General features: G+C 30.3%; 1 protein-coding gene across 1 annotated transcript in view; it reads right to left on the reverse strand.

The window, feature by feature from the left end:
* Positions 1 to 1726: 1726 nt before the first annotated feature.
* LOC112690230 (thyrostimulin beta-5 subunit) overlaps positions 1727 to 26659 on the reverse strand; it is a 38964-nt gene continuing 14031 nt past the window's right edge. The window contains exons 2-3 of the mRNA XM_025564191.1: positions 13390 to 13612; positions 1727 to 2530 (exon numbers count right to left, since the gene is read on the reverse strand). Of these exons, the coding sequence (XP_025419976.1) occupies positions 2291 to 2530; positions 13390 to 13605 (456 nt within the window). The 5' untranslated portion in view covers positions 13606 to 13612 and the 3' untranslated portion in view covers positions 1727 to 2290. The remainder of the gene's footprint in view (positions 2531 to 13389; positions 13613 to 26659) is intronic.

Raw genomic sequence — 26659 nt, forward strand, 5'->3', positions numbered from 1 at the left:
TAATGATTTGGTCTGTTTTGATACTTTTTCTAAGTTCGGTGGGTTCGTGAATACTCTAAGTTTGATGTAACGAAACGTGAGACATAACTATAACTCACTTGTCGTGTATCACATGCCTTTAGGTATGTACACATTTATTTTATTTTTATCTGGTATTAAACATTAAATTACTAACGAGTTAAAATTTAAAAGCCAATGTTAACAGATAACTGTTAGTGGTTGTTAGTGGGTGCGGCCTATAAAAATATAATTTCATTGTACGTGACTTATTTCCATCGATTGTATTCTTAATTAATGCAGCACTCTTGCACCGTGAGTAAAATTAATAATATTTTTAAAATTATTTGTAGCGTATCCAATATCAATTATTACATTTCTTAGTAGACACGTTCGGTAGAGTAACGCCGTGTGATTTTGACAGTAATACTATACAGTTGCGCAGTTAACTGTATAACGTGTTCGTATGAATTATTAAATGTTAACTGACAAAATAAATGTCATTTACCGGTTTTCTAGTTGCACCAGAGGTATGTCCGCAATTTTTTTGATGATCAACTGGTAAATATTACACCCAACATTTTATAGAGTGTTCGACCAAGACAATATATTCATAGCGATATCATTTGAGGTATAACGAAAACAATAAAATTAATTTCTTTTTTTTTTTTTTAAAGTCACTCACAGCCCAACTCAATCCAAGTAAAAATAATAAGTTAACCCATTATATGCAGTTATAAAAATTAGCCAATTTAATACCTCGGAGTATTTCTCAACAAAAATACATACTATGGAAAATACAAACTTATAGTAAACTAAACCGATGAAAATGTATTATCCCCTAATAAAGTTTAGTTTAATATTTTGATTCAAATGTTCACATTATATTTAAATAACAAGACTAATTACAAACATATGCATTCTTGGTATAAGTTGGTGTATCTTAAATAAAATTAAAAACATTTCCGACTTTTCATAAAAAATTTTTTAGAATAGTTTTAAGAGCACACTGGTTCATACGTAACAAACAGCTCCATAATGATACTGAAAAACTATATCTAGACTCATGGATCCCAAACCAATATTAGTTAAAAATTCACACAAAACTAAACTCAATTTAAAGAGCCCTTTATTATAAAATTGGAAAAAAAAAATAAGATGTGTTGACTGAATTCATGCCTTCCACATAATGTTTTTTTTTCTTATCTATGACCGAATCATTGTAACCATTGTATCATTATTGTAATTATTTTATCTTTCTCAATTGTTTTATTCTGTCGTACCTAATTCAAATCACAAAAAATTTTAACTCGTAACTTGTTATGGTATAATCATTGTTGAATAAATCGGTTTAATAAATAAAAAAATTAGAACATTTTAATTTATTACCATATCTACCGATTGTATAATTATATTATTAAATTAACACTGTGTTCGAAATCGTCACTCGCACTATCTTTAAAAATAAAACGAAATATAACTATAAAAAAGTATCCGAAAAATGCCACGAATCCTTCGGGTTCAATGAGCTGTATACTCGTACTGCACCGGAACTGTCTAGAGGTGAATTTTTTTTTCTTTTCGTATTTTTAATGTTATTATTACAAATGCCTACAGGCTACATTTACAGAACTTACGTGTTGAGCCGTCAGGCTATCGAGGATCAAATAACCTGGGGAGAAAAACAAATTAAAACAATAACAGTTTTTTTTTTAATTAATCTGCATTTTTATTGTTATTCGTGTTACATACACGTAAACAGAATATTTCGTTGTACGATACATATTATTATGATTAATATTACATAAATAATATATTACAATAATTATATTAAGACGGAATTTTTTAATTCGCTGAAATGGTTGATAACAATGACAAAAAGAAAATAAGGAACAGTGTACGATAGTATTATTATAACAGGTATCTATAATGTGTATAGAAATATTAATTAAAACGAGGAAATATAATCAACCGGTTTCGAGTCGAGTGGAACACGTGCGGACGATGCGAATATTATGATTACGAGTCCTTGACGAATATTCTTTCCAACAATCGAAATTTACCAATTCCACTTGCAAGTTTTCTGATGGAACCGGACGATTAACTATTACTGAGTACGTAGTTGCAGGAATGAGCAAAATAAAAATGATGATGTAAAGGGCGATGATGGTTGCACGGCGTTATAATAATAATAATAATAATTATAATAATTATAATAATAATAATAATTATAATAATTATAATAATAATAATAATCATAATAATCATAATAACGTGTGTGTGTCGCGATTATTTAAATAACGTCGTTGGCCGACATGAATTGGAAATCTCTGTACCGGTAGCCCTCGCAGGACGCTTCCGAAGACTTGCACGCGTGACACTTGCACGACGTCGCTTGCGGGAAAACGTACAGCTCCGTGCCCGGTTCCGCGCCATCGTCGCAGTCCCTCAGCACGAACTGGGTTAGCTCCCGACCACCGTGTATGCACACCGGGTGGTGCGAACGTTTGTACGGGAACCGCCAGTCCGACACCTGTGACAAACCGACCAAAAACACGAAACGCGTATTAATAATACAAACATTGTTATTTTCACTAATCCTCGTCAACTATGACCACGAATGTGATGTTTAATGCATTTTGTACGGTAGTATTTTGTTAGTATTTGTTTGGGGGGGGGGGGGTGTTAAATATCAGGTTAGTGTGGTGGTGCTAACCTAACCTAACCTTCCCTAGGTGGTGGACGGTTTTCTCTCTCTGGGCGAACGTGATCGCATTTCAACCGGTGACCGTGTTTTTGGAAATAGCCACCTTATCTATTGCACATAGTGTATGTTCCGTCTTAGCAGTATTTCAGCAGCTCTTCGATCATTATTCGGATCTATGATAGACTATTCTGCATTCGAAATGTAATACTTCATCGTCAGACTCCAGAAGCCGTTGAAAGAGTTTGTTTTGAAAGTTGTATTGCTATTATTTTTATTATTAATTTTTTTTTTTTTTTATTCCAAAGTATGAAAATAGAAATTTGTTTTCAAGTTCCCTAATGATTTTATGTGATATACATGCATTTTTTTCGATAGTTCTTACATGTTAACTGATAATAAAGCTTTTCACTGTTATGCTGACAAACATTGGAGAAACAATTACACTATCAGATTGGGCGATTATTGATTTTAAACAGCACTATACACCTATATAGAAATGTGCTATTTTCCTATGGAAATTTCTTATAAGATTTTAATACCTACGAATGCATGCGTACATGGATTGGCATCTCGCAATAAAAACATTTTGCGCTCTGAGCTCTATTGACGGATAATTAAAGCTTCAGTTTTATTTATAGGTGAAAGGTATAAGAAAAATAATATCTGTAACAAGACGTATGGATTCATTTGAACACCATAAACTCACATATTATACCTACATAATTTTTTTCTTTTTTTAATAATTTTTCGGAGATTCAGATTGTTAATCAGTCTATGAACCAATTCGTAATGCATTTTAAAATATATCCTATTATTATTCAAAAAATGTATATTTAAACATACGCTGCATTACGAATATTCTGTTGCAACAAATATACATACCTACAATATTGTTATCAATACTGTGCACAAAACTTATTGAATTGATTGGTATTGATAATTTTTACTGCAAAGCCTCAATTGACCACCTCAAAATCATGACAGCCAATCTACAGTCTTATAGAATATTGATCCACTTCTTAAGAGAAGAAAAAGCCGAATTTCACACATTTCAACTGAAAGAAGACAAGCCTTTACGAGTTGTCATTTGTAATTTACATCCAACTACGTCGACAGAGTCAATCAAATCTGAGCTCGTACAACGTCTATTCGATGCCAGGCAAGTTTCAAAAGTACTTCACAAGATAAACAAACACCTGCTACCACTGTTCTTTGTGGACCTTGAACCATCCGACCTATCCAATGATATTTTTAAACTTTCGTCATTTCTCCACACAAAAGTTAAAGTAAAAGAACCATATAAACCTAAAATGATAAGCCAATGTACAAACTGTCAAGAATATGGGTACACAAAATCATATTGATGTTATCCGGCTTGTTGCGTTCGCTGCGGTGCACTTCATACGTTGCCCGTCCAACCGTCCAAATTCCCGTGATGTCCCACCAAAGTGCGCTCTCTGTTCTGGAGAACACCCATAAAACTATAAAGGCTGCTCCGTTTACAAAGATCTTCAACGACGAAAAAATCCAAAACCAAGTAATCAGTTAACTGATAATTTTAATTCTAAAAATTCTAATATAAAAGATACCCATTCAGCAAAAGCCTCCTCAATAAACCCTTCTGTCTTGACACATACGTACACTACCTCTAACTCAGTCTCCAACTATATTGATATCCTCCTTATTATTCCAAACTCTTCCAAACTTCTGGCAACCCTATTTATAGTCTTGTGCCATATTACTACATCTAAATAAAATTTCAACTACAATAGCAGCAATATATTCCCCACCACGTCATAGCATAATTATCCAAAATTATGTCGATTTCTTTAACATTTTTAGTCATAATTTTATAATATGTGACGACTATAATGCCAAGCATCATAGCTGGGGCTGTCATAAAAATAATCCTAGAGGCGTGGTCCTTTACAACTTTATAAACCAAAAAAGCTACAATATTCAAGCTCCACCAGGTTAAACATACTGGCCTACCTCCCTACGCAAAAAACCGGATATTTTAGATATTTTTGTTATAAAAACACCGTATAACATATTCTACACGACTATTAATCTTCTTAAACCTACTTCGGATCACTCAGCAATAATTCTGACTGCTAGTACTACTCCACCAATCCATCCTTCACCCCCTAAATTGTTTCACTTAACTACTGATAAGCAAAAGTTCCATGACTTAGTCAACCAAAACATTGACCTCAAGGTTAGTCTAAAATCCACCCGAGAAATTGATGATGCCGTAAATAAGTTTATAAATATAATCCAAACAGCAGCATGGGATGCTAGCCCTACACCTAAATCGCGTAAAAACTATCCTTCTTCAATTCTTGAACACATTCGTCTCTTAATAACTAACAAGCGTAGAGCGAGGGCTCTGTATCAATGCTCTCGTCTTCCCTCGATACTTTAACAATCTAGCTAATTCTTTAAAGAAACTTCTGGCCTATCACAAAAATCAAGACTTTGCCGACTATCTCTCAAATCCGGCACCAAATAATGGTAGTCTCTGGGCAGCCACAAAAAAGTCCCTTCAACGTAAAATTCCGAGTATCCCACTAATATATCCAGCCGGTGGGCTTGCTATTTAAGATGCAGACAAAGCTGAATTGTTTAAAAATCACTTTGCTCAAATATTCACCCTCACATCCCGACATACAAGAACTCCAACATACAATTTTAGTAAAAAATTACCTTGATAGCTCTCTCCCTGTTTCCCTTCCTACTAAACACTTCACTCCAAATGATATTAAATTTGCAATATAATAATATAATCATAAAAAATCCCCTATTTACGACCTAATTACAGCGGAGATTGCCAGGTGTCTTCCAAAAAGAGCAATTATTCTACTCACGGTTTTATTTAATGCTTCTTTAAGACTGACTTACTTTCCACAACTTTGAACATTTTCAACTATAATTGTTTTCCCAATATCCAAAAAGCCTTCTGATATCCCCTCCTACTACAGACCCATAAGTCTTTTACCATTTTTTGCAAAAATCTTCGAAAGACTTGTCCTAAAAAGAATTTTACTATGCATTACTTCCAATAATATACTACCAAACACTTAATTCGGTTTCCACGCGTCTCATTCCACAACTCATCAACTACATAGATTAGTAGATGCTATATCATCTTCTCTCGAAACAAAAAATACTGCTTCTCCGTGTTCCTTGATGTATCCCAAGCATTTGATAGGGTCTGACATAAGGGTCTACTGTACAAACTTAAATGTTTCCTACCCCGAACATATTACGAGTATTTACTGATCAAATTTTATCTTACCGACTGTCATTTTCAAATCAAGTTTGGATCGTCCTTCTCAAACGTTGCTGATATTAATGCAGGAGTACCACAAGGTGATATACTTTCTCCGATATTATATAATATATATGCTGCAGATCAACCTACTTTTCCATACACATCAGTTGCCGAGTTTGCAGATGATAAGGCAATTATGTCAATACACGATGATCTACAAACTGTCTCTTCAAATCTCCAATACCTTGAGTTAATATCAAACTGGTATAAAAAATAACGAGTTAAGGTCAATCAATAGAAGTCCATACATACCACTTTCAACCTTCGCCTCTATCCTTGTCCTGAAGTTTCTCTTAACAACATCCCAATCCCATCAATCCAATCAGTAAAGTACTTAGGCCTAATTTTTGATCACCGCCTCACCTGGACACCCCATATCAAATCAAAAAAACTCGCCCTAAATGAAAGTCTCCGTTCGCTTAAAACATTGATATCTAATAAACACACCAAATTAAACACCTAACTACTCATATACAAATCCTTAATCAAGCCGATGTAGAATTATAGCCTCCAACTCTGGGGCAATGCAAAAAAATTTAATATAAACAAAATATAAATCTTTCAAAATAAAATCCTACCCACAATCATTAATGCTCCACCATATGTGTCCAATTCTACTTTACACACAGGTTTAAAAATAAAAACTGTTCAGGCTGAAGCAGTTACTCGTATATTCTATAAACGTTTTCATAACAGACTACCTTCCCATCCCAACCCTCTCATTTCAAATCTAGCAACTCGTAAAATTCCTGGTAATTCCTCACGATGACTTAAAAGAAACTGGTGCAGAGATTTACTTAATGAATAACAGAAAAAAAAATTAAAAATCAATTAAAGAAAAAAAACAAATTTAAAAAAAAAGATAATGTTATCACGTGATGGCTTCTTCCATCACGTATTTTATGTTAAAAAAAAATCAATCATCACATAATCTTATTGTGCTTATGGGCATAGATTGTATATTTCTAATTAAAAAAAAAAAAAAAGTTTAACAAAACAAAAATTCAATGGAAAAAGAGGAAGCAAAATATGACCAAAATATATGAATTTATGAAATTTAATTTTAGAGAAGGAGTTGTTTCTATTAAATTATTTTATATCATTTCGAAGAAATAAATAGTAAGTATCTAACAGATAATAGAGACGATTGATCGCAGTGACAAAGCAAAAGTTTTGGATAAAATAAATTCATCGTCAATAATAATTTACTTGTATACGATCACGAGTTATTCCCAATCATTCCATTTTTTGTGTATATCAATATTTAACAATGTTCAAGTTGGGGATAAATTTGTCACAGGTGAACGCAGACTTTTAGCTTTTTTTATATGGCTAATAAAAATGAATTCCTATATAATAATAATCCTCCCATCAAAATTGTTTTTTATTTTATTAAAAATAAAAAGCATTATCATTAAAGATAAAAATACTTAAAAACGTTAATTCATTAAATATACAATACTAGGGTTTTATTCGAGTGCGCACTTATAGCATACCAGGTGCACATTTCTATGTAGTAGCTGCAGTTTCATTATCAGGAATGCGATTTAATCACATTAGCATATTTTTTTATAAGATGCTTTAAAAACATTAGAGTGAATTTATAATATATTTCAGGTACAGAAGCCATAATTCAAATTTGTATTTTATAATTTTTTAAATTTAAGTGATTTTTTTTCGTCTATTTGAAATATTTTTGTTATTTTATTCAATCATTAATATACCATAATATAATGTGCGAGAATTTCAGTAGCAGTGAAAACAAATATTTTATACATAATATAACAATACAAATATAAAGTAGACTTTTTAAGCATTCTCATCACTTATCTGCGATTAAATTTTACATTTTTCTAAATTCTAAATTCTGGATAAATATACGTTACCTTAAAACAATAAGTCTTAATTCATGGATTTTATTATACTTCTTAAAATAGTGTATCCTGTGTCAGTATCAATTTTTGTTTTTAAAATTGGAAACCATTTATTTTACTCAAATAATTTTTCATGCGAAAAACGAAAAATTGAAACATAACATTCGGAATTATAACCACAACTAGGGAAAAATCCGGACTAACACAACTTAGGTGCAAAGGCGACGCCTTAGTTGATTGAGCGTCCATGTCGTACCTACCAACCTCCTGGTTCGTTGGTTCTCGTCACTATAATGGGTCGGTAGGTTTTGGATAACGGTAATCAAACACTCCTCGGCGTAGGGAAAACGAAAGAAATACGGCGAATAAGTCCTTCCAAATAAGAAATAATGTGTCGTCCGCATAAAAACGCCGGCTGTGCTCCGAGTTGCAGAGCCTACTGGTGATCACAGAATCTACTCGGAAAACGTTATCCGAATCCTTTCAGAACGGTTAGTTGGTTGGACCATAGACCACCGTCCTGCGACCCGGGACCACGTTTCACGCAGTCCGGGTTCACTACGCCAGACTCGATGGATCCCACGCTGACCCCGAAGTTTTAGCGGCATACGTGTCGCTGGCCTGGACTAGGCCTGTATTTATTTTAAGTCAGTAGATAACGGGGTGACGATCTGCTGTTGAACCGGGTTCTACCAACGACCGACAAAAATATCAATGGTAGGGCAGTGTGGTTAGCCCTGTTATTAGGCATGTGTCCTACGTGTCTTGCTACCGTGTTTAGTTCACCCGCAAATCGCGGTTGGATGATATGGAGTGAGCTAGTACAGTGTACCAGGCAAAGACCGTCCATCCAAGTCCTTAAAGGATTTTCACTTCGGTATAAGAGTCGGAAATCTAACGCTCGATCACGTGTAAAACGTCCCAAGCGGTGGACTCGTTTGTTTCTCTTCCCTTGAGTGGCACTACACGCTAACAGAAGATCAGATTGCTTAAGGTTTCCGTTATGAAATCCTTTTTCTATAGGATTTATTGTTATACTCGTACTATTATACCGAGATCTAGTCACGGAATGATTTAATTTTTAAGTTCAGTATAAAAAAAATATAAGATTTTATTAGAATATTATTTACCTTTATAGATATTTTACTTTTATATAATGAGTATACTGTAATAAATGTTTAAATCAAATCCAAATTTTCTCGAAAAAGTAGTCAATAGCGATTAAGTAAAATGACAAATTACATCGTGTTATCATAATTTAATAATAACTTTGATGTACGGGTCGAAGGAAATAAATTACACTGAGTCTTTCATAAATAAATTCGATTAACTACGGAATTATTGGTACAAATTTTAATTATATTTAAATATGTTACATCAAAAATTCCTTGGAAATTATGTTGCTTTCTAGAAAAAAAAAATATTTCCATATTTGAAGAAAAAAGAAGATAGTGCCAGAAGATCGTCTTTAATATATCTGATCAACTTCAACGTGTTTAACAAAGATTTTTAAGATTTGCTTGTTTTGTGTTAGGTATTCCCCATTCAGCTCATGATTAAACCAATATCACTAATATACTTGATCTGCCTACTCTTGCTGAACGAAGAAGAATATTAAATATAAAATTTATTCGTGGTCTAATAACTAACCAAATTGATTCTCCATATTTGCTTTCCTAAATCAATTTTAAAGTTCCTTCGAATGCATCTCGTTCACAAAAAAACCTTCCATATTCCTACCGCCTACAAGGCCATCACGAAGGGGGGTCTTGAGGGGGGGGGTATCTCACTCCTCCCAACAAAAACACTAGTCAACAGTTGGACTTGTTTCATTATAGCCTAGAAGGACCTAATTTTACTTACAATAAACAAATATTCCATATTTCGTAATACAGTGTATACGAGTACACGAATAAAATTTATATAATTACTTATTATACAATAAAAAATATTATTATATACAGGATGGTTCTAGAATGGATAAAGACATTAGTATACGCATCCTCGTTGTGAAGGCCCAAAGTAGATTTTTTTGAAAATTTTTCAATCTCCAAAATCTTGGTTTATTCAATTTATTTTTAGGACATTATTAAATGTAAAAGTAAAAACTTTAGTTGTATTTTTTGTAAAATTCTCATACGAATCGAGACGTCACACTGTTTTTGGGCTTGTCGTGCGTTAGGTTAGGTCACTCTCGATCCTCTGACTAAAAAAAGAGTTGTTTGACACATCGATTCGTATGAGTACACTTCAAGATAAATAGTGGTGATAATAGTTTGTTGTCAGTTAACACACATAATTAATTAAAATAGTTTTAATATTGTCGATTTATAACAATGATAAAATAATAATAAAATAAGAGTTAATAGAGTTTTAAATTATGTATTTTATTATTTATTTATTTACAAAAGATATAAATTACCGGCTAGATTGAACGGTCAAGGATTTTTACATTTTATTATATATGATCTTCCGGTACTATTAGAGACATTGAAAGAACAAGAATTATTGTGGTTTATGTTAAATAGTGCACGTCCTCATCATACAAATGCAATTCGACAACAATTGCATTATATTTTCCCTGACAAACGTATAGGTAGAGGAGTTGGAAACAATGTTCAATATAGCCCAGACATAATATGGCCACCACGCAGTCTTGATCTTAACCCGTGTGACTTTTTTTTTATGAGGTTTTATGAAAGAACAAGTTTATGCCAAAGAAGTAAATAATAGAGATGAACTTTTGATAAAAATTAATAATGTAGCTGATATCATTCATCAAACACCAAATGTATTAGAAAAAACTTGGAGTTCATTACATCATTTAGAAGTACTTAGACACGTTGGGTACCTTTATTCGCCGTACGGCGAGCACACGCATCGACATCACTTGCTCGATCAAACATCTACTGTGAAAGCATTTGATTTCGATAACTGTACACATTTACCCCCAATCCCATCGTGTGGAAAAGTGCATAGAAGTTAACAGGGGTCACATTGATCAACTTTTGTAAACAAAAATTGATTTTAAAATTAAAATGTATTTAATTATAACTTTTTTACAATGTTAAAGCTGTTTTAATTACTTATGTATGTTAACTGACTACAAACTACTATCACTATCTTAAAGTAATCTCATACGAATCGATGTGTCACACGACTTTTTTTTTAGTCGGCGACTTGAGCCTGAAAAACGCACGACAAGCCCAAAACAGTATGACGTCTCGTTCGTATGAGAATTTTGCAAAAAATACAACTAAAAGGTTTATTTTTACATTTAAGGTAATGTCCTAAAAATAAATTGAATAAACCAAGATTTTGGAGATTGAAAAAAAATTTCAAAAAAATTTACTTTGGGCCATCACAGCGAGTACGCGTATACTAGTGTCCTCATCCATTCCAGAAACACTCTGTATTTATAATTAAACTGTCAATTTTAAGAACGTGTGTCACTGATACATATATATATATATAAAATTAAAAATAAATAATAATAAATAATTAATAAAGTTAAAAATTAAAAATACAACTACGTATAGTTAATTATACTACAGACGTTGAGCAAAAAAATTGTAGTCAGCATTTTTCATATTATTTACCTCCCATTGATTTTCATCTTCGGGACGGCCCTGATCACCTACACAAATTATTTACAAAATGAGCCTCTATGACGTATTATGTCACTTGTCAATGAGGATCTCTTATTTAATATTAATTTGTTTTAACATACTGTTGAAAAACTGTAATATCATAATACCTATTCTGTTTTAATATTTACTTCTGTTATGTATTACTTATATAATTATAATTATTTAATGTCCTACTATTATAAAAGTTACTGTTACTTTATTATAAAAGGAGAAACCCGTATATTTGTAATAAAATTTAATAAATAAAAATAGATAAAAAAAAATGTAGCTGGAAAACAGATTTATTTTTGTATCTTTTAAGAATGATCTTGCAGTAAAATAGTTTCTTTAAAAAAAAAAAAAACTCCTTTTTTTATTTTTATGTATACAAGTCTATAAATATTAGAAAATATATAGCCTTATGTAGTACACATACATTTTTCATAACACAGATTTTTAAAAAAGTGTTTTTAATGTAAGCATGGAAAATAGATAAAGCGTGCTAAAAATTCACTCTATAAATATTATTACAGTAACAAAACATGCTCACGTTATTTACAGTGGTATATAAACGTGAGCTGTCTTAAAAATGTCAACAAAAGAAGTAATAACACGTGACATGTTTGTCACTATTACATTTCTTCTCGTCCCCTTTCGTACTCGAAAAAGCGTGGTAGCAACACCCATAGAATTAAAAGAAATATCGCACACCTGTGGCGAACCACTGTTATAAATTATATGATGACGTAAATATATCATTATAATATTAAGAGAAAGTCAAAAAAAACCAAACAAAAAGTTACTGAAAAATAATATAAAACCTAAGATATCTGATATAAAAGTTTTAGGCTATAATAGTTATGTAAGAAACATTGAGTTTTTTTTTTTTTTTAAGTCACAATATTTTAAGAATATTATTTTTATAATATAATTTTTTTTTTCCGATATTGAAAAAATTAAAAAAACCTGATGAGATCGTCTCCACTAAGTTGTATATATTATATGTGTTTTAGCTCTAAAACCACTTCATAATATTTTTATGTTAGTTTTCTAAATATTGTTTTGGTCACTTTATTTCAGAATTCACATCGGTAATACGTTACCACCTAATGGCTGTTACGAAAGTAGTACCATTCATGATTTACTCACTTCCTTGTAGATTTAAACATGTAAAATTCAATAGTACTAACCACCGTATAAATGTAGGATGGATATGATTAGACATCCAATGATTAACATATGTTTTAATTGTTGTGTGCGTTATTGGCCTCCTATACATATTGGTAGATATACATTGGTAGATATACAAATATCTACCAATTATAAAACACTTTTTTTTTGTATTGAACATATAACGAAATAAATTATTGCAAACCCAACTTTTCATAAAAACTAGTGTTCAATTCATCGTTTTTGGTTTACTAATTCATTTTTTTACAGAAAATCATGTGTGAAGAACAATTCGGAAACTTTTAAGCGTAATGTGTCCCATTACTAATAAGTAATTCCCTATTAATTTCTAAATTATAACAAACATTTGGAATTCGAAACGGTATTTGTAGACTTACCTCTTTATTTAAAAAGGTATCAACAATACCATTTAAATTTTGAATTGAATATTATTAAACATTATTTTAAAATTATAACGGATTACTTAAGTCTAATATTAAGTTGAGATGGGTTGCGCTAATGTATTTACAACGTATCGATGTAAATTATATTTTCCGGTGCCTCCGTCGGTTGAGGTCCCATAAGTTCGGGGGCTCCGAGTTAGGTCCCCACGTATCCATAGAGTAAAAATGGCATTGTATGTCATAAAAATCACGTGTATCGTGCACGTCTCACTACCTCGTTGGAATCGCATCTGCCCCAGCAAGACATCACTTGAATCTCGTCGGAACACACCCTTCCATTGACGTCGGTGTTAGACACTTGGAACGTATACAGTTTTCTAGTGCAGTCTAATTCACTCAGAGGATCAATGCCGGCTACCGATATCCGTCCGGTGACTGAAGACCATACGATCATCAAAGAAATGGCACAAAAAACTGACGTGAAAACCATTGGTACGCTGAAACAGACGAATAAAGCGAAAAACGTATTATGAAAATATAATTTTTTTCACGCTTAGATTAAATTTCAAAATCGTAATCTATTCTGTTTACGGAAACGTCACCTTAACGAATACGTATTATTCAATTATCAAAAAAGCATCACGTATACTAATTACACGATAAATAATTGATTTTATAATGAATACACGCACACAATCCTATTATTAAAATAAGTAATGGCTATTAACTATTACTATAATATTAGAAAAAAAAAAAAAACATTTTTATAGGCTTATATAAGCATAGTGGTGTTAAAATAATATTAGTCATTATATGTGTAATAACATTTTAAAATTATTATATAGTGATTTTTCTATCTGGATACTTAAATATATATTTGTTTCTATTATAGAAAACCTATTATTTTTTATCAAATCAAATTCAAATATTTACAGTAACGTATATTGATCGCGTCCACTGCCACGATTTCAGGGCATTAAACTATACCGTAGCAATTATTATTTAGATGTGCGCTAGTGTACGTACAGAAAACAGTCGTATTATATATTATACGACTGAATACAGCGCAAAAATATACCAAAAACTGCAATGCTTCGAAATAAAGCACTAGAAAAATTAGATTGACGACCACCTGTGGTATGAAGCTCAAGATTATTAAAAAAATTATACATATCAAGTTATTACCAAGTTATTTTTTATTTTTATTAAAACGAATAAAATATTCATTTTCAAAAATGTTATATTTTTGTTTATTAACAATAAAGAACTCTTATTATGTATTCGTTTTTTATTCTGTTTCAGTATTCGTATACACTTTTAAAATACATAATTTACGAGTAAAAATATTTATTTGAATTGGATCTTTTTCTTTTCTATTTAATGAGTTAATAATATTTAGTTTGGAGTAACTTATCTAGAAATATAAGTCTTTTGAAAATACCATAAGATTCTTCTGTGTCCGAAAGATTTTTACTGTATTTATTTTTGAATTTTATATCTGTAAGAAAAATGTGCCTGCACAGCTGAAATAATAATTTATAACTGAAACTCAAACGATCAACAATAAAAATAAATATTATTGAACCTTTAGCCTCTGTAGTTTTTTACAAAACACTAATATTAAGTTTTGAATTCATTAACCACTTAAAAATCAACAAACTAAAATTAATTCATATTTATATATAAGTATAAACTTAGTATACTGCTAAAAACTAACAAAGTCATCAATTTTATGAGATGTATGTCATTTGTATGCGATTCCTGATTCACATCATTGTTATTAAAGCACTCCGCTCCCATGTTCAGCCACTTTCGCTCTTCTATTAGTATTCCTATCCTTACCGACTTTATAATGTTTGGTTGAGTTCTAATATTATGGTCTATTCGTCACGAATTCAATTTCTGAACTTTGACGAGGACAATTAATTTAGAAATTGATTTAATAATGGATTTAATAATCTAAATGAAATACACCTGATAGGTATTACTCAAATTTACTTACGATAAAAGTAAATGTTTAAATTTTAATTTTTTTTTTAAACTTGATTGAGTAATATTTTACTTTAAAAATTATCAATATTAAAAAGTATATTAATGGGAAAATTTAGAGTTTTTTTTTTTTCACTTAAATTATTACTTCTATAGAACTTTCATAATAAATGCTGTGAAAGTAATTATTAGTGTTTATGGTTGTAATTATACCTACATTTCACGGAAATTGAATAAATGGTAAATACCGTATAATTCCATATAATTATAATATAATTCCGATGGTTCGATTAAAAACACTAAAAACATTTCATTTGAGGTTTATTAAGTACAATAAAACCAATTATAATATATGAGTTTTCGTTATATACAATAAAATATAAAGATGAGTTTAAATAATAATGTTATATAATTGCAAGTGAATAATCTACTTCATTTATTTATTTTAAGAAATGTAAATTAATATTAAGTTAACTAATTAATTTTAACTGTTGTGGTTATATTAATTGGTCTTACACTTTAAAATAACTAGTAAATCTTTTAGTTCAGACTTTCACAACTTGAGGGACGGTACCTCTAAGGATAATGTCAAATTTTATCAGGAGGTCACCAATAATTTAACATCAAATGAAAAAGTAATATATTTTGTATATTATTTTATATGATTTTATATTTATATTTTATATTTTATGTAACTCTAATTTTTATGTTTTGGATTAATTAAATTAAAGAAATATTGAAATTGCCTTAAATCAACTAATTAATTTAAATGAACAAAATGTTTGTGTACATTAAGTTATTATATATTATACACTAAAATAATTTTGGTAGAAAGGAGGGGTCATCGAAATTAATTAATTTGAGGGTCATGGATCAATAAAGGTTATGCACCGCTATTTTAGTTAACCGATAAAAGTTAGAAAAGCTTTATGTGTAAATGGAGACACATTTAACTGTGTTTTTCTCACAAATTAAACAAACTTATATTCTCTTGAAGAGCTCAATCTTAAAGCACTTTTAACTGAAATACGAATTGTTTTCTAAACGATTAAATGCGCATCGTCTTCAAGTAGGTTCATCTTCTACAAATCATTTCTTGCTGATACGGATTTTGTATTTTATTATCATATTATTAACTTGTCACATTTCAAGTTCAAAAAGTAAATAGATTAACTTACAGAGAGTGAGACTCCTAAATCCATTGAATCTCAACCGTCAAATGAGATACATAGATCAGTGAATGATATTTCTATATTAGTATTTAAAGCTTCTAACCAACATACTATGCTTGTATCTGATTCACAAATTTAAAGTTAAATAATAGAAAATGTTATGAATTTTTGAACATAAATATAAAATAAATTTCATTGATTTTATCGTTTTATTAAAATTTAATATTTATAAGCTCGTGAATTTTTTTTTTTATTAAGCCTAACTTTTTAGTCAATGATCAATAATATATTTGTATGAGGAAAATTATATTAAATTGCTATTAAAAGAAAATTATTTTATCAGTATTTTCAACAAAAATCCAAGGAAATATGAAAATTTCAATTTTCTATAAACAGTTTAAAAATAATCTTTTGGAAATAATACCATCTACAGTAAAAGATGTTATAAAAATGTAATGAAAATTTCATTATTCTACGATTATATTTCTTGAATTACTATAAAAATAAAATTCGATTTAGTTGAAACCTAGTATACCGTAAATGTCACTATATTTTTATAAATTTTCCACGGTATTTTCAATTATTGAAAAACACTGTTGGGAAATTCATAAAACGACTCCTCGAAAGTACTTAATAGTTCCCATTTCCTAATTTTTACGTTTCGTTTGATGATGATCAGAGTACTTCTCTTGGTTGATTATATTTGTATTACAATGTTTGGTAATTATATTTTTTGTATCAATTGAATTCGATATTTTACTGTATAAATCTATCTTAAGGGCATTGTTATCAATTCATTTTGTCATCTGTATACATTAAGTTTTTGTGGATATTGTAAAAATTTTCAGTGAAAGACTTACGGAAAATAAACTACTATCGTTATTTAAAAGATAAAATAAAACTAAAGATCATTATTATTGTGCGTACGAGAAAAAAAACAATCATAACATAAACAATGTTGGCTAAGTTCTAAGAACAGTTTAAATTTACCTTGGATTTCGTTAAGATTTAAAAGTTTTTAGTTATTTTAAAAGGACTGGTCATCATTAGAGTATAAATAAAATATGTTGTAACCACATCAGTTCTGTTAATTTTACCACGGTTTTTCACCGATAACAATCGTTATAGAATCGAATTTTTAACAATAAAATGCGGTTATATTTTCGAAAATTATTCTATGATACTATAATAGTAAACGGTTAGTATTATTATTATTTTGTATAAGGTAGAGAGAGAGAGAAAGAGATAGGGAAAGAGTGCTGATTTTCGAGAAACCGAGACGAAATGTGTGAAAATAAAACTCATTTTTCTTGAAGACAATCGATGTCCCACCGACGACCACAAAGGCAAAATTTGAGTTTTACGGATATGTTCATACAATAAACCGAGATCGAAACAGGAGTGAAATGGTCGCAGATGACTTCGTAAACGGTGCCCGTCGAAAGCGGTTAATTCTCGCCCCGGTGTCACAGGCGATTATTACCCCCTATATTATTACCGGGGAGGGGGGTAATAATCGCCTGAGGTAATAATCGCCTACAGCAAAAGGCAAGTATTACCTCCCCCGACAATTTTTTACTGGAGGGTATTAATCGCCTACAGCAACAGGCGATTATTACCTCCCCCCACAATTTTTTACTGGAGGGTATTAATTGCCTGAGGTAATAATCGCATGTTGCTGTTGTAGATTATTACCTCAGGCGATTAATACCCCCCAGTAAAAAATTGTGAGGGGGTAATAATCGCCTGTTACACCGGGGGGGTAATAATCGCCTGAGGTAATAATCGCCTACAGCAACAGGCGATTATTACCTCCCTCGCAATTTTTTACTGGGGGGAATTAATCGTCTGAGGTAATAATCGCCTGTTGCTGTTGTAGATTATTACCTCAGGCGTTTAATAACACCCAGTAAAAAAATGTGGGGGGAGGAGGGGTAATAATTGCCTGTTGTTGTAGGTAATTATTACCTCAGGCGATTAATACCCCCCGGTAAAAAATGGTGAGGGGGGTAATAATCGCCTGTTACTGTAGGCGATTATTACCTCAGGCGATTATTACCCCCCCCCCCCCGGTAAAAATGTTGGGGGGGTAATAATCGCCTGTTACACCGGTCCCAGTGTTTTCTTCGCCCCGTGCTACTGCGCACACAGTACCGTAGCATACAGAGTATGGCGAACTGTGCGTACGCCAAGGGAGTGAATTGCAAAGGAACACGAATTGCAAAAGAGCGTAAAATTGTGCAAAAATCGTATTATTATCCTACAGTCAAGTCGATATTTTTCCATTATACTTTTTAAAATACGTAGATGTTGTCTATTTTTACACACTACGTGTGAATGTAACGATAAAATTATGAAAATAGCTCCAGGGTATTTAAGTAAAAAATTTCATACGAAGAAATTATCGATGAATACGCTAATCATGAATCGAGAAAAGCAAAGTTTAAAATTAACACTGTAATAATAATTTATAAACATAAATTGTATATTAAAAAAAAAAAATAAGTAAAATTAAAGGTGAAAAAAAATATCTGTAACATCAAATTTTAATTGGTTAAAAAGCATTTTTTTCTAAGTTTGCAAAGGGAGCTAGTGAATCTTCCAACGACACTGCGTGCACACCGTGATAAGCGTAACAACAAAGACCTAGGCAAGGGGTTGGTGGACGAGAGGTTGGACGAGGCATCGGCACGCGTGGGCGTACGAGTCGTCGCCAAAGATTAATACACCGTCCGTTTGGCGAACCGCACACGGCCGTCGTCGATTTATTTCCGCGGCTCCACAATCGCCGTTATTTCCATTGTTATTGTACGTATATATTTCTTTTTTTTCCTCTCCGTAAAATCGGCGCCAACCTAATCGTGTCTACACGTATCCACTGCGTTTCCACCGCTTTTTACATCATTCTGTACCGCCGACAATGGTTTTTATTATTGTTTCCCCGTCGACCGACCGCGTTCAGAATTAACAAATTTTCGGTGTTTATATACGACGAAGCGCGACAACGGAAACCCGGAGTTCCGACCGTTTGTGCCACGTTTTTGACGAAACAATAACTCGCCCGACCAGACGTCTCTTGCATTGTAGTAAAGATGTACCGTTTTTTTTTTTTTTTTTTGTGCTTTGTCTCGCTACACGCAGTTATTCCATTTTTCTCACATAACTATCAATATCATCACGGAAAAATAAATAAATAACCGCGAAACATGTGGTAGGTGTACGTGTTATGATTTCTGTAACACGTGAGTGTTTCAAGTGCGTGCCGAAATGCCGTTACACAATTAGCCGTATTAGAAATACCGATACGTTTTCGTATACTCGCTTATTATTTTTCATGCGGATACTTATAATTAAATCTCGAACGAACGCAAAATTGAAAAGAACTGTTAATATTTATTTTTATGGATGTATAATAATACCATATAGTGATCAGTAGTGTACCAACACTCGGAAAATATAATGCACGGCGTTCCATTTTCAGAGAGTATGTTTAAATTATTTCACTTGTATTCCATACACATACTCCACCGTTGTTTACTTTTTTCATCACTTTCAATCTGTACGTATCAACCGCTTTCTTTCCGGCTTGAAGAAGACTTACCTTTATCTCCAAGAATATATGATAAGTCATATTTTTACATTTCATTTTGCTTTTCCTTTTCTTTAAATAAATTATTTTATATCTGCGAAAAAATTATTTTTTCCACAAACTTTTAATAGTTGATCTACTTTTTTTACTAGTATACAGTGGATTTTCATACATGACTAATTTATAAGCGTAATTTGTCTTTTATTATTTTTACCAAACGAATATTTACAATCTATGCTTCAACGCATAATAATCAAATTTGATTTATAAAATACAGATAATAAAAAAAAGATAACATGTAATACATCAGGACTGATAGAACCTAATGTTAATATTAAATTCAATTTTTTTAATTTTTTTTTTTTTGTCTATAAATTATTTATAAATGTATGAATCGTTAATTATTTAATACGATTTCATTTCTTCTTAAGTCAACGAGAGAGAATTTTAGGAAGTAGTTTGAACGCAAGTTTAGCAATGAAAGTGTTTGAGTGAGTGTGAATTTGAAATAAAATGTCTTAAAATGCTTCATGACCGATTAATTTACTGAATCTATCTTTATCAAGATAATATCTATATACTGAATCTATCGTAATCAATCTAATTCATTTGATACATATCATGACACAGAAGATATGATACGAAGAGTAACGGATTAAAAGGTTTGTGAAGTAGAAGTTTGAAATGATTTTGCAAATCCCCGAAGTTGGATTTTATAGACCCAAGTAGATATTAAAAGGTCTTATAGATTATAATTTTAGTGTAAAAGGCTATTTTAAATTTAAAAACTGGGTGAAACAAATTAAATTTACTATTGAAGATTTTTTTTTTTAGAGATTTTATACAAGAACCCTTATTCAATTTTTTTATCTGTATACATCTATTTTTTTATGACACTGAAATATTTAATTAGTTATTTAACATTAGACAAATTAATAATGAAATGCAACAAGATTAAACTGTATAAGGAGTCACTGTTGTTTAGTTATCATTTGAATTAATATTGATTATACTGTAGGATCGTGGTGTGATGTATTAGCAGAGTTCTTATATTTAAAACGAAGTATTTTATTCACAATGCATTAAACTATTTTAAACAATTTATTTAAAAGTCCTATATTAATTATTTTATAAATAATTGTAACCACGGTGAATTATAAACGCGGTGAATTGTGTACGGTGAATAGTCGTGCGGTGAATTATTACACGGTGAATTGTCCGCGAACCACATTTTAAAAGATTTATTATTCATAGTATATGATCTATTATTGACTACTCGTTTAATATTTTTAATGATAGTGTATTTACAACTCAATAAGTATAGTTTTACGCTAATTATTTGAAAATTATAGAAAAGGGTATTTGATTCTTGGTCTATGATAGGGTGTAATTTAAACATTTTCCCCGGGCGTAAAATTCCTAATTACGCCTCTAGTTCAAGTTATTATTAAGTAATTATATACACAATACATAAGACACGAGTTAACTGCTAGTTGTTATACAACAATCTCAATAACTGATAAGTGAGAGACGAAGATGATAGTTTTTGAGCTTGTAGCCGTGATGCCACGTAGTTATATTACAAGGTGATATATACTGATACACTTTGGTCTATCGTAATATCACAGTTTAGACAAATAGTTTAATATAATTTGTGGTTTCAGATGGTAGCAAATTCCGTGGTAAAGAATAGATAGAATATTAAATAGTAAAAATAATTCATACGTTGTACAATATTATTAATATAGAATTTATCGTGCGTCGTCAATGAGCATATGCGCTGTGCTTCGGAGCTTCATATTTGGAACTGTCTGTTATTACTTGTTTTTAAAATTTTTAAAACAGCTTTAAATAAAAAAAAACTGCTTTTTATTGTTTTTTTTAGAAAAAAGCATGAAACACAACAACCATGTGTATTAATATTTTCTGGGAATAAGCAGGTGCGCAGTCATATTTTCGTTAGCTATATTTCCCTTTAATTTATCAAATGCTCAAATATTATATAATAAACGAGCTCATCTTCAATAATTTTTTGATGGCTGAATGATAAATAAAATGACGGGAGGTTTGCAAGAAAAAATATTGCATTTTTTTATTCGTATTTTTCTAGCCAGCCACAAACAATAGCATACCATCATACTCTATATAATAGTTTACAATGACTACAATCGCTTTCCTTCGTCTACGAATATATATTCGTTTATTTTATCTATAAAAAAAAAATATAATTTTTATGCGATTTTGTCATTTCCAACCAAAAGTTTATGCACGTTGAAATAATAAACAATATACAAAATAGTCATATAAAACGACTAGTAAGTTATACTTACTTAAACGAATATAATCCACGTTACAAAATAATATCATGGCTATAAAATAATTGTTTTTTTTTTTAAGTTATTATTATACAGTCAATATTATGGTAGTTCTGATGGTTATGTTGTAAGTACGAGTTAAAATTATAAAGGCACATAAGCGTGCACACGGGGTAGTCAGGGTAGGTACTTGACTATTCTGTGAAACTTCCCACCCTCACCAAAATATTCAATATGATCACAATAATTAATAAACATATTATTTTCAACCACTTCGAAACATTAGTTAACGTTAAAAAAATGTAAGAATACTGGAGAAATATAGTTATTAAGTTAAATGAAGTTACGAATGCAAATTTTTTGTTAATATTAAATGATAATGTGTTATGTTTGACTACCCTGCCAGTTATGTCTGCACACGCTTATGTAAAGGCATATACAGAGTGATAAGAATTGTACTTGAAAATAAAACGTAACAATTACAGAGAATAATAATTTTAAATCACCTTATTTCTTAAAACTTTCTCATGATAAATATGTGTTAGTATTTTTCTTATTAAAATTAAAAAAAAACAGTTCTATATAGAATTCTGATGTACAGTACATTTTTCAAATTCCAATATTATGGTACTATATATTTGTTTCAAAGTAAGATTTGTGATTGAAAAATATACAAATCCATAATAGCCTGGTTAAGCCATAACCATAACCTTGTTTAATTCTTACCTTGAAGATAGAAATCAACAGATTAAAATACTTGGCTTTAAATCAAATACAACCTTGGCGTCTTTTGGAGTGCCTCAGGGGGAGGGGTAATTTATCTTCGCTCTTGTTTTTGCTTATTTTCAATAACGTTAGTCATATTCTTTACCACAGTTACTGTGTTTTGCTGATAATATGAAAATCTTTATGTGCACAAATAATCATAATGACTGTGGCAAACTACAAAGCAATTTGGACCGTTTTGTTGAGTACTTCAACTTATTAGGACTAGGTATCTCTTAACATTTCCAAATGTAAAGTTATGACTTTCTGCGGAAAACGATGTCCAATTTTTTATTTCTATAATCTGATGGGTTGCACATTACAACGTGAAGATAATTACGTCATTGATCTTGGATTTAAATTTAGTAGTTATCTTGATTCTAGTTCTTATATCTATATGATATGATATGCAATGGGTTAAAAACTCTTGGATTTGTAATGAGACTGACTAAAAAGTTTTCCTAAAAACAATTCATTTTTTTGATATTTTTAATTTTTCATGATAAAAACATTATACTGTGCTTTAATGAGACCCATTTTAGAATACGGTACAGTCATTTGGGACCCGTATACAATAAATACAAAATATAAAATATATAAATTTTTAAAATACGCAAGTTTCATTTTAGAAATTCAGTGCCCCCCATACGATTGCTCTCCAGTCTCTAAGATTCTTGATTTTCAATCCTTAGTTGATCGTAGGCTAACTTCTTGTAGTAGTAACAGTACTGTAGTCATTCTATTGATGGGCAGAAGTGAACAATTCCTACCGAATTTGTAGTACTGTGTGACTAATTTAACTACTCTACGTGATATAGTCATTTAACTATCTATGATTGAATCAAATTGATGAAAAATTAAACAATTTGACATTGTTATCAATAGATAATGACGTGTTAAAAGAATTTAAAAGAGTTAATCGGCACTTTTTCTACTACCATATGTCGACGTAGGCTGATATAATTAATAATTATCATATCCAAGTTTGAAAAATTTATTTTATTTATTTTATGTAGTTATTAATTATTAATAAATCAATTTTAACTTTTAAGAAATTATGTTTTATTACTTAAATAAAATGTGTTACTTAATTAATGTATATTTTATAAATAAATTATTAATTGTAAATAAAAACTTAGTCTAATATTTTAGTTATTTAAGGGTGTCAATTTTTCACAGACCTACAAACGGGAAACATGTAAATTCGCCTCTGTGTGCTAGTGCTCGGTAGGTAGTCATGATTATAATATTATTAAAAAACACTAGTAAAATTTGATATTTTTAATTTTATTTTTGACGTAGGTATACTATAACTTTATAATATTGACATAAACATTCCGTAGCATTCTATAAATTAACTTATGAAGCCTGATAACATCTTAATAAAATTGGTATTTCTGGCTCAAAAAACTTACTTAGTTAATAATCCTTGCTGACTATCGATGTGTAGATATTTTGATCCCTTATATTTTATAACAAGCTTTCATTTAGAGAACATCTACTGACAATAAATTTAGACATTCTATTAAAGGGTAGCACACGATTCCGCATAATATACCGTTTTTCTCACCCGATCCCGATACAAAAGATTTTTTTATTTACCCTGAATTTAACACGATCCGTATAAAAATGGTTGCAACGTTGCCAGTTAAAGGAAAGAAATTATAATACTAAATAAAACAAATAATTGAAAATGTTTATAGAAAAATGTATTTAAATTTTTTCTCTTAATATATGACTAATTTACAATAAACGTGAATAATATGGTAGTTCGATTGTTATGCAAAAATATTAAATATATAAATATTTAATATCGTAACTCTGTACGAATAATTTTAATAAGTTTTTAGAAACTGACTCCTCTACTCGTCGCTTACAATTTTCTCTGAGTACTTATTTTTCTATTTTATTAGGAGTGTCAGTCGGATGATAATGTACACCTTTTAAGTTAAGAGCTATTTTTTTTTCTGAATTTGAAAAAATAAACGCTATGCAATTTTTGGCAGAAGAGCAGCGCCACTTTAAAAGTTGATCGTATTTGCGAACACCGACAAATCGATGTTTATAGCCATTAACAACAGCTGGTTCCTTATTCCTCTCTGACTCAATAATACTAATTTCGGAATTATTCATTTTAAATTATAAACACACACAAAATTTATAAGTCAATAGTAAAACACAATAATGCGATCACAATATACGTACGAATGGGTATCGAACATGTAACTGATGACCCCAGATAAAACATATGTAATACACTGCAGATTATTCAGATAAGCTAGTATTTGGGTAAAAACCAAAATAATGTACAATGACATATATGTAATATTAAAATCAACCATTTTTATGTCTAAAATAATTTTTAAAATACAATCGGCAACGTCGCAAATTGGTTTTGTGCGGAATCGTGTGAATGAAAAGGTATATGCGGAATCGTGTAATGCGGAATCTTGAATTACCGCTATTAAATACGTTATATTTTAAAATATATCCATTATAATCAAATCCTATACAATCGTTATAAATGCATGTCTGCTCTAATTTTAATCTCAGTATGATTTTAGAGTGTCAAAGGTTATCATACTAAAACCTCTCTGGTATTTTCAGAATCTTATTCACAGGTCGTAACTCATTTGGTGTGAATTATGAATAAGTTTAGGAAAAATAAATAATAAGTTACAGATACATTATTTCTTTTACATACACTGAAAATTAATTTAAGAAAGTAATGCTGATTTGAGAAAAGATCTTAATAATTCAAATGTAATTCTTTTAATATATAATGCCTTATTTCTTATACTATTTAATAACATGACAAATTACACTGATGGCAAAAAAATTACACAATGAGCCAAACTTTCAAGTTATAGCATCTCTCAAACAATTACGTTTGTCGAAAGATAACACTATTATATAACTCCAAGAACTTGGGTAAAACTCATTCGTCATCAGAATCACTTATTTTACTTATTTTATTTATAGATATATATGAACAAAATTCAAGAAAATTATACAAGGAAATATAGATATCATAGGTACGTTTTTATCGGTAAATTAATATATATTATTAATAATAAGCTAAGAAATTTTTTACCTCAACTGATCTCGAAACTTACTGTTATTAATAATGAAAGAAATCGTTGGTTAAGTTCAATGGTTTTATTATTATCGTTATTTCTTTTCTTTTTTTTTTTTTTTTTTTTGTCGGACTTTGTAATAATCAATGTTTGTGTTTTGTAAAATAAGTAACCAAATTTCATAGTACTTTAACAAACCGACGAGTACAAAAATAAAATAAAATCTATTAAATTTTACAAATTGAATTTTGATGAAAGAACTTTTTGATGAAATGAGAATTTCTTTTTCTTTTATTGAATTGCTTTTATTATGAATAAAATATTACAGCACGATGATTGAGATGTAGGGATTAATAACTAAATTGGAGACGAAAGCAATTATATTTTACAGTTCAAATCTAGAATTCAGCATTAATAATTGAGTAAATAATATAGAATATAATATCACGAGTTAAGAAGAAGTTTGGTCCCGGTTGTTTAGTAACCGATGAGCCAAATATGAGGAAATAAGGAGTCAAAGAGAATGTTAAGGAATTGATTTATACAAAACACACAAATGCCTAAAATATAATGTATTTGTGTTTTAAAAATTTCACCCATATTTATCATTTATCAATAAAGTCCCATAAAACTAATA

Source organism: Sipha flava, unplaced genomic scaffold (genome assembly GCF_003268045.1).
Source record: "Sipha flava isolate LNK unplaced genomic scaffold, YSA_version1 49665_pilon_pilon, whole genome shotgun sequence".
Lineage (NCBI taxonomy): Eukaryota > Metazoa > Arthropoda > Insecta > Hemiptera > Aphididae > Sipha > Sipha flava.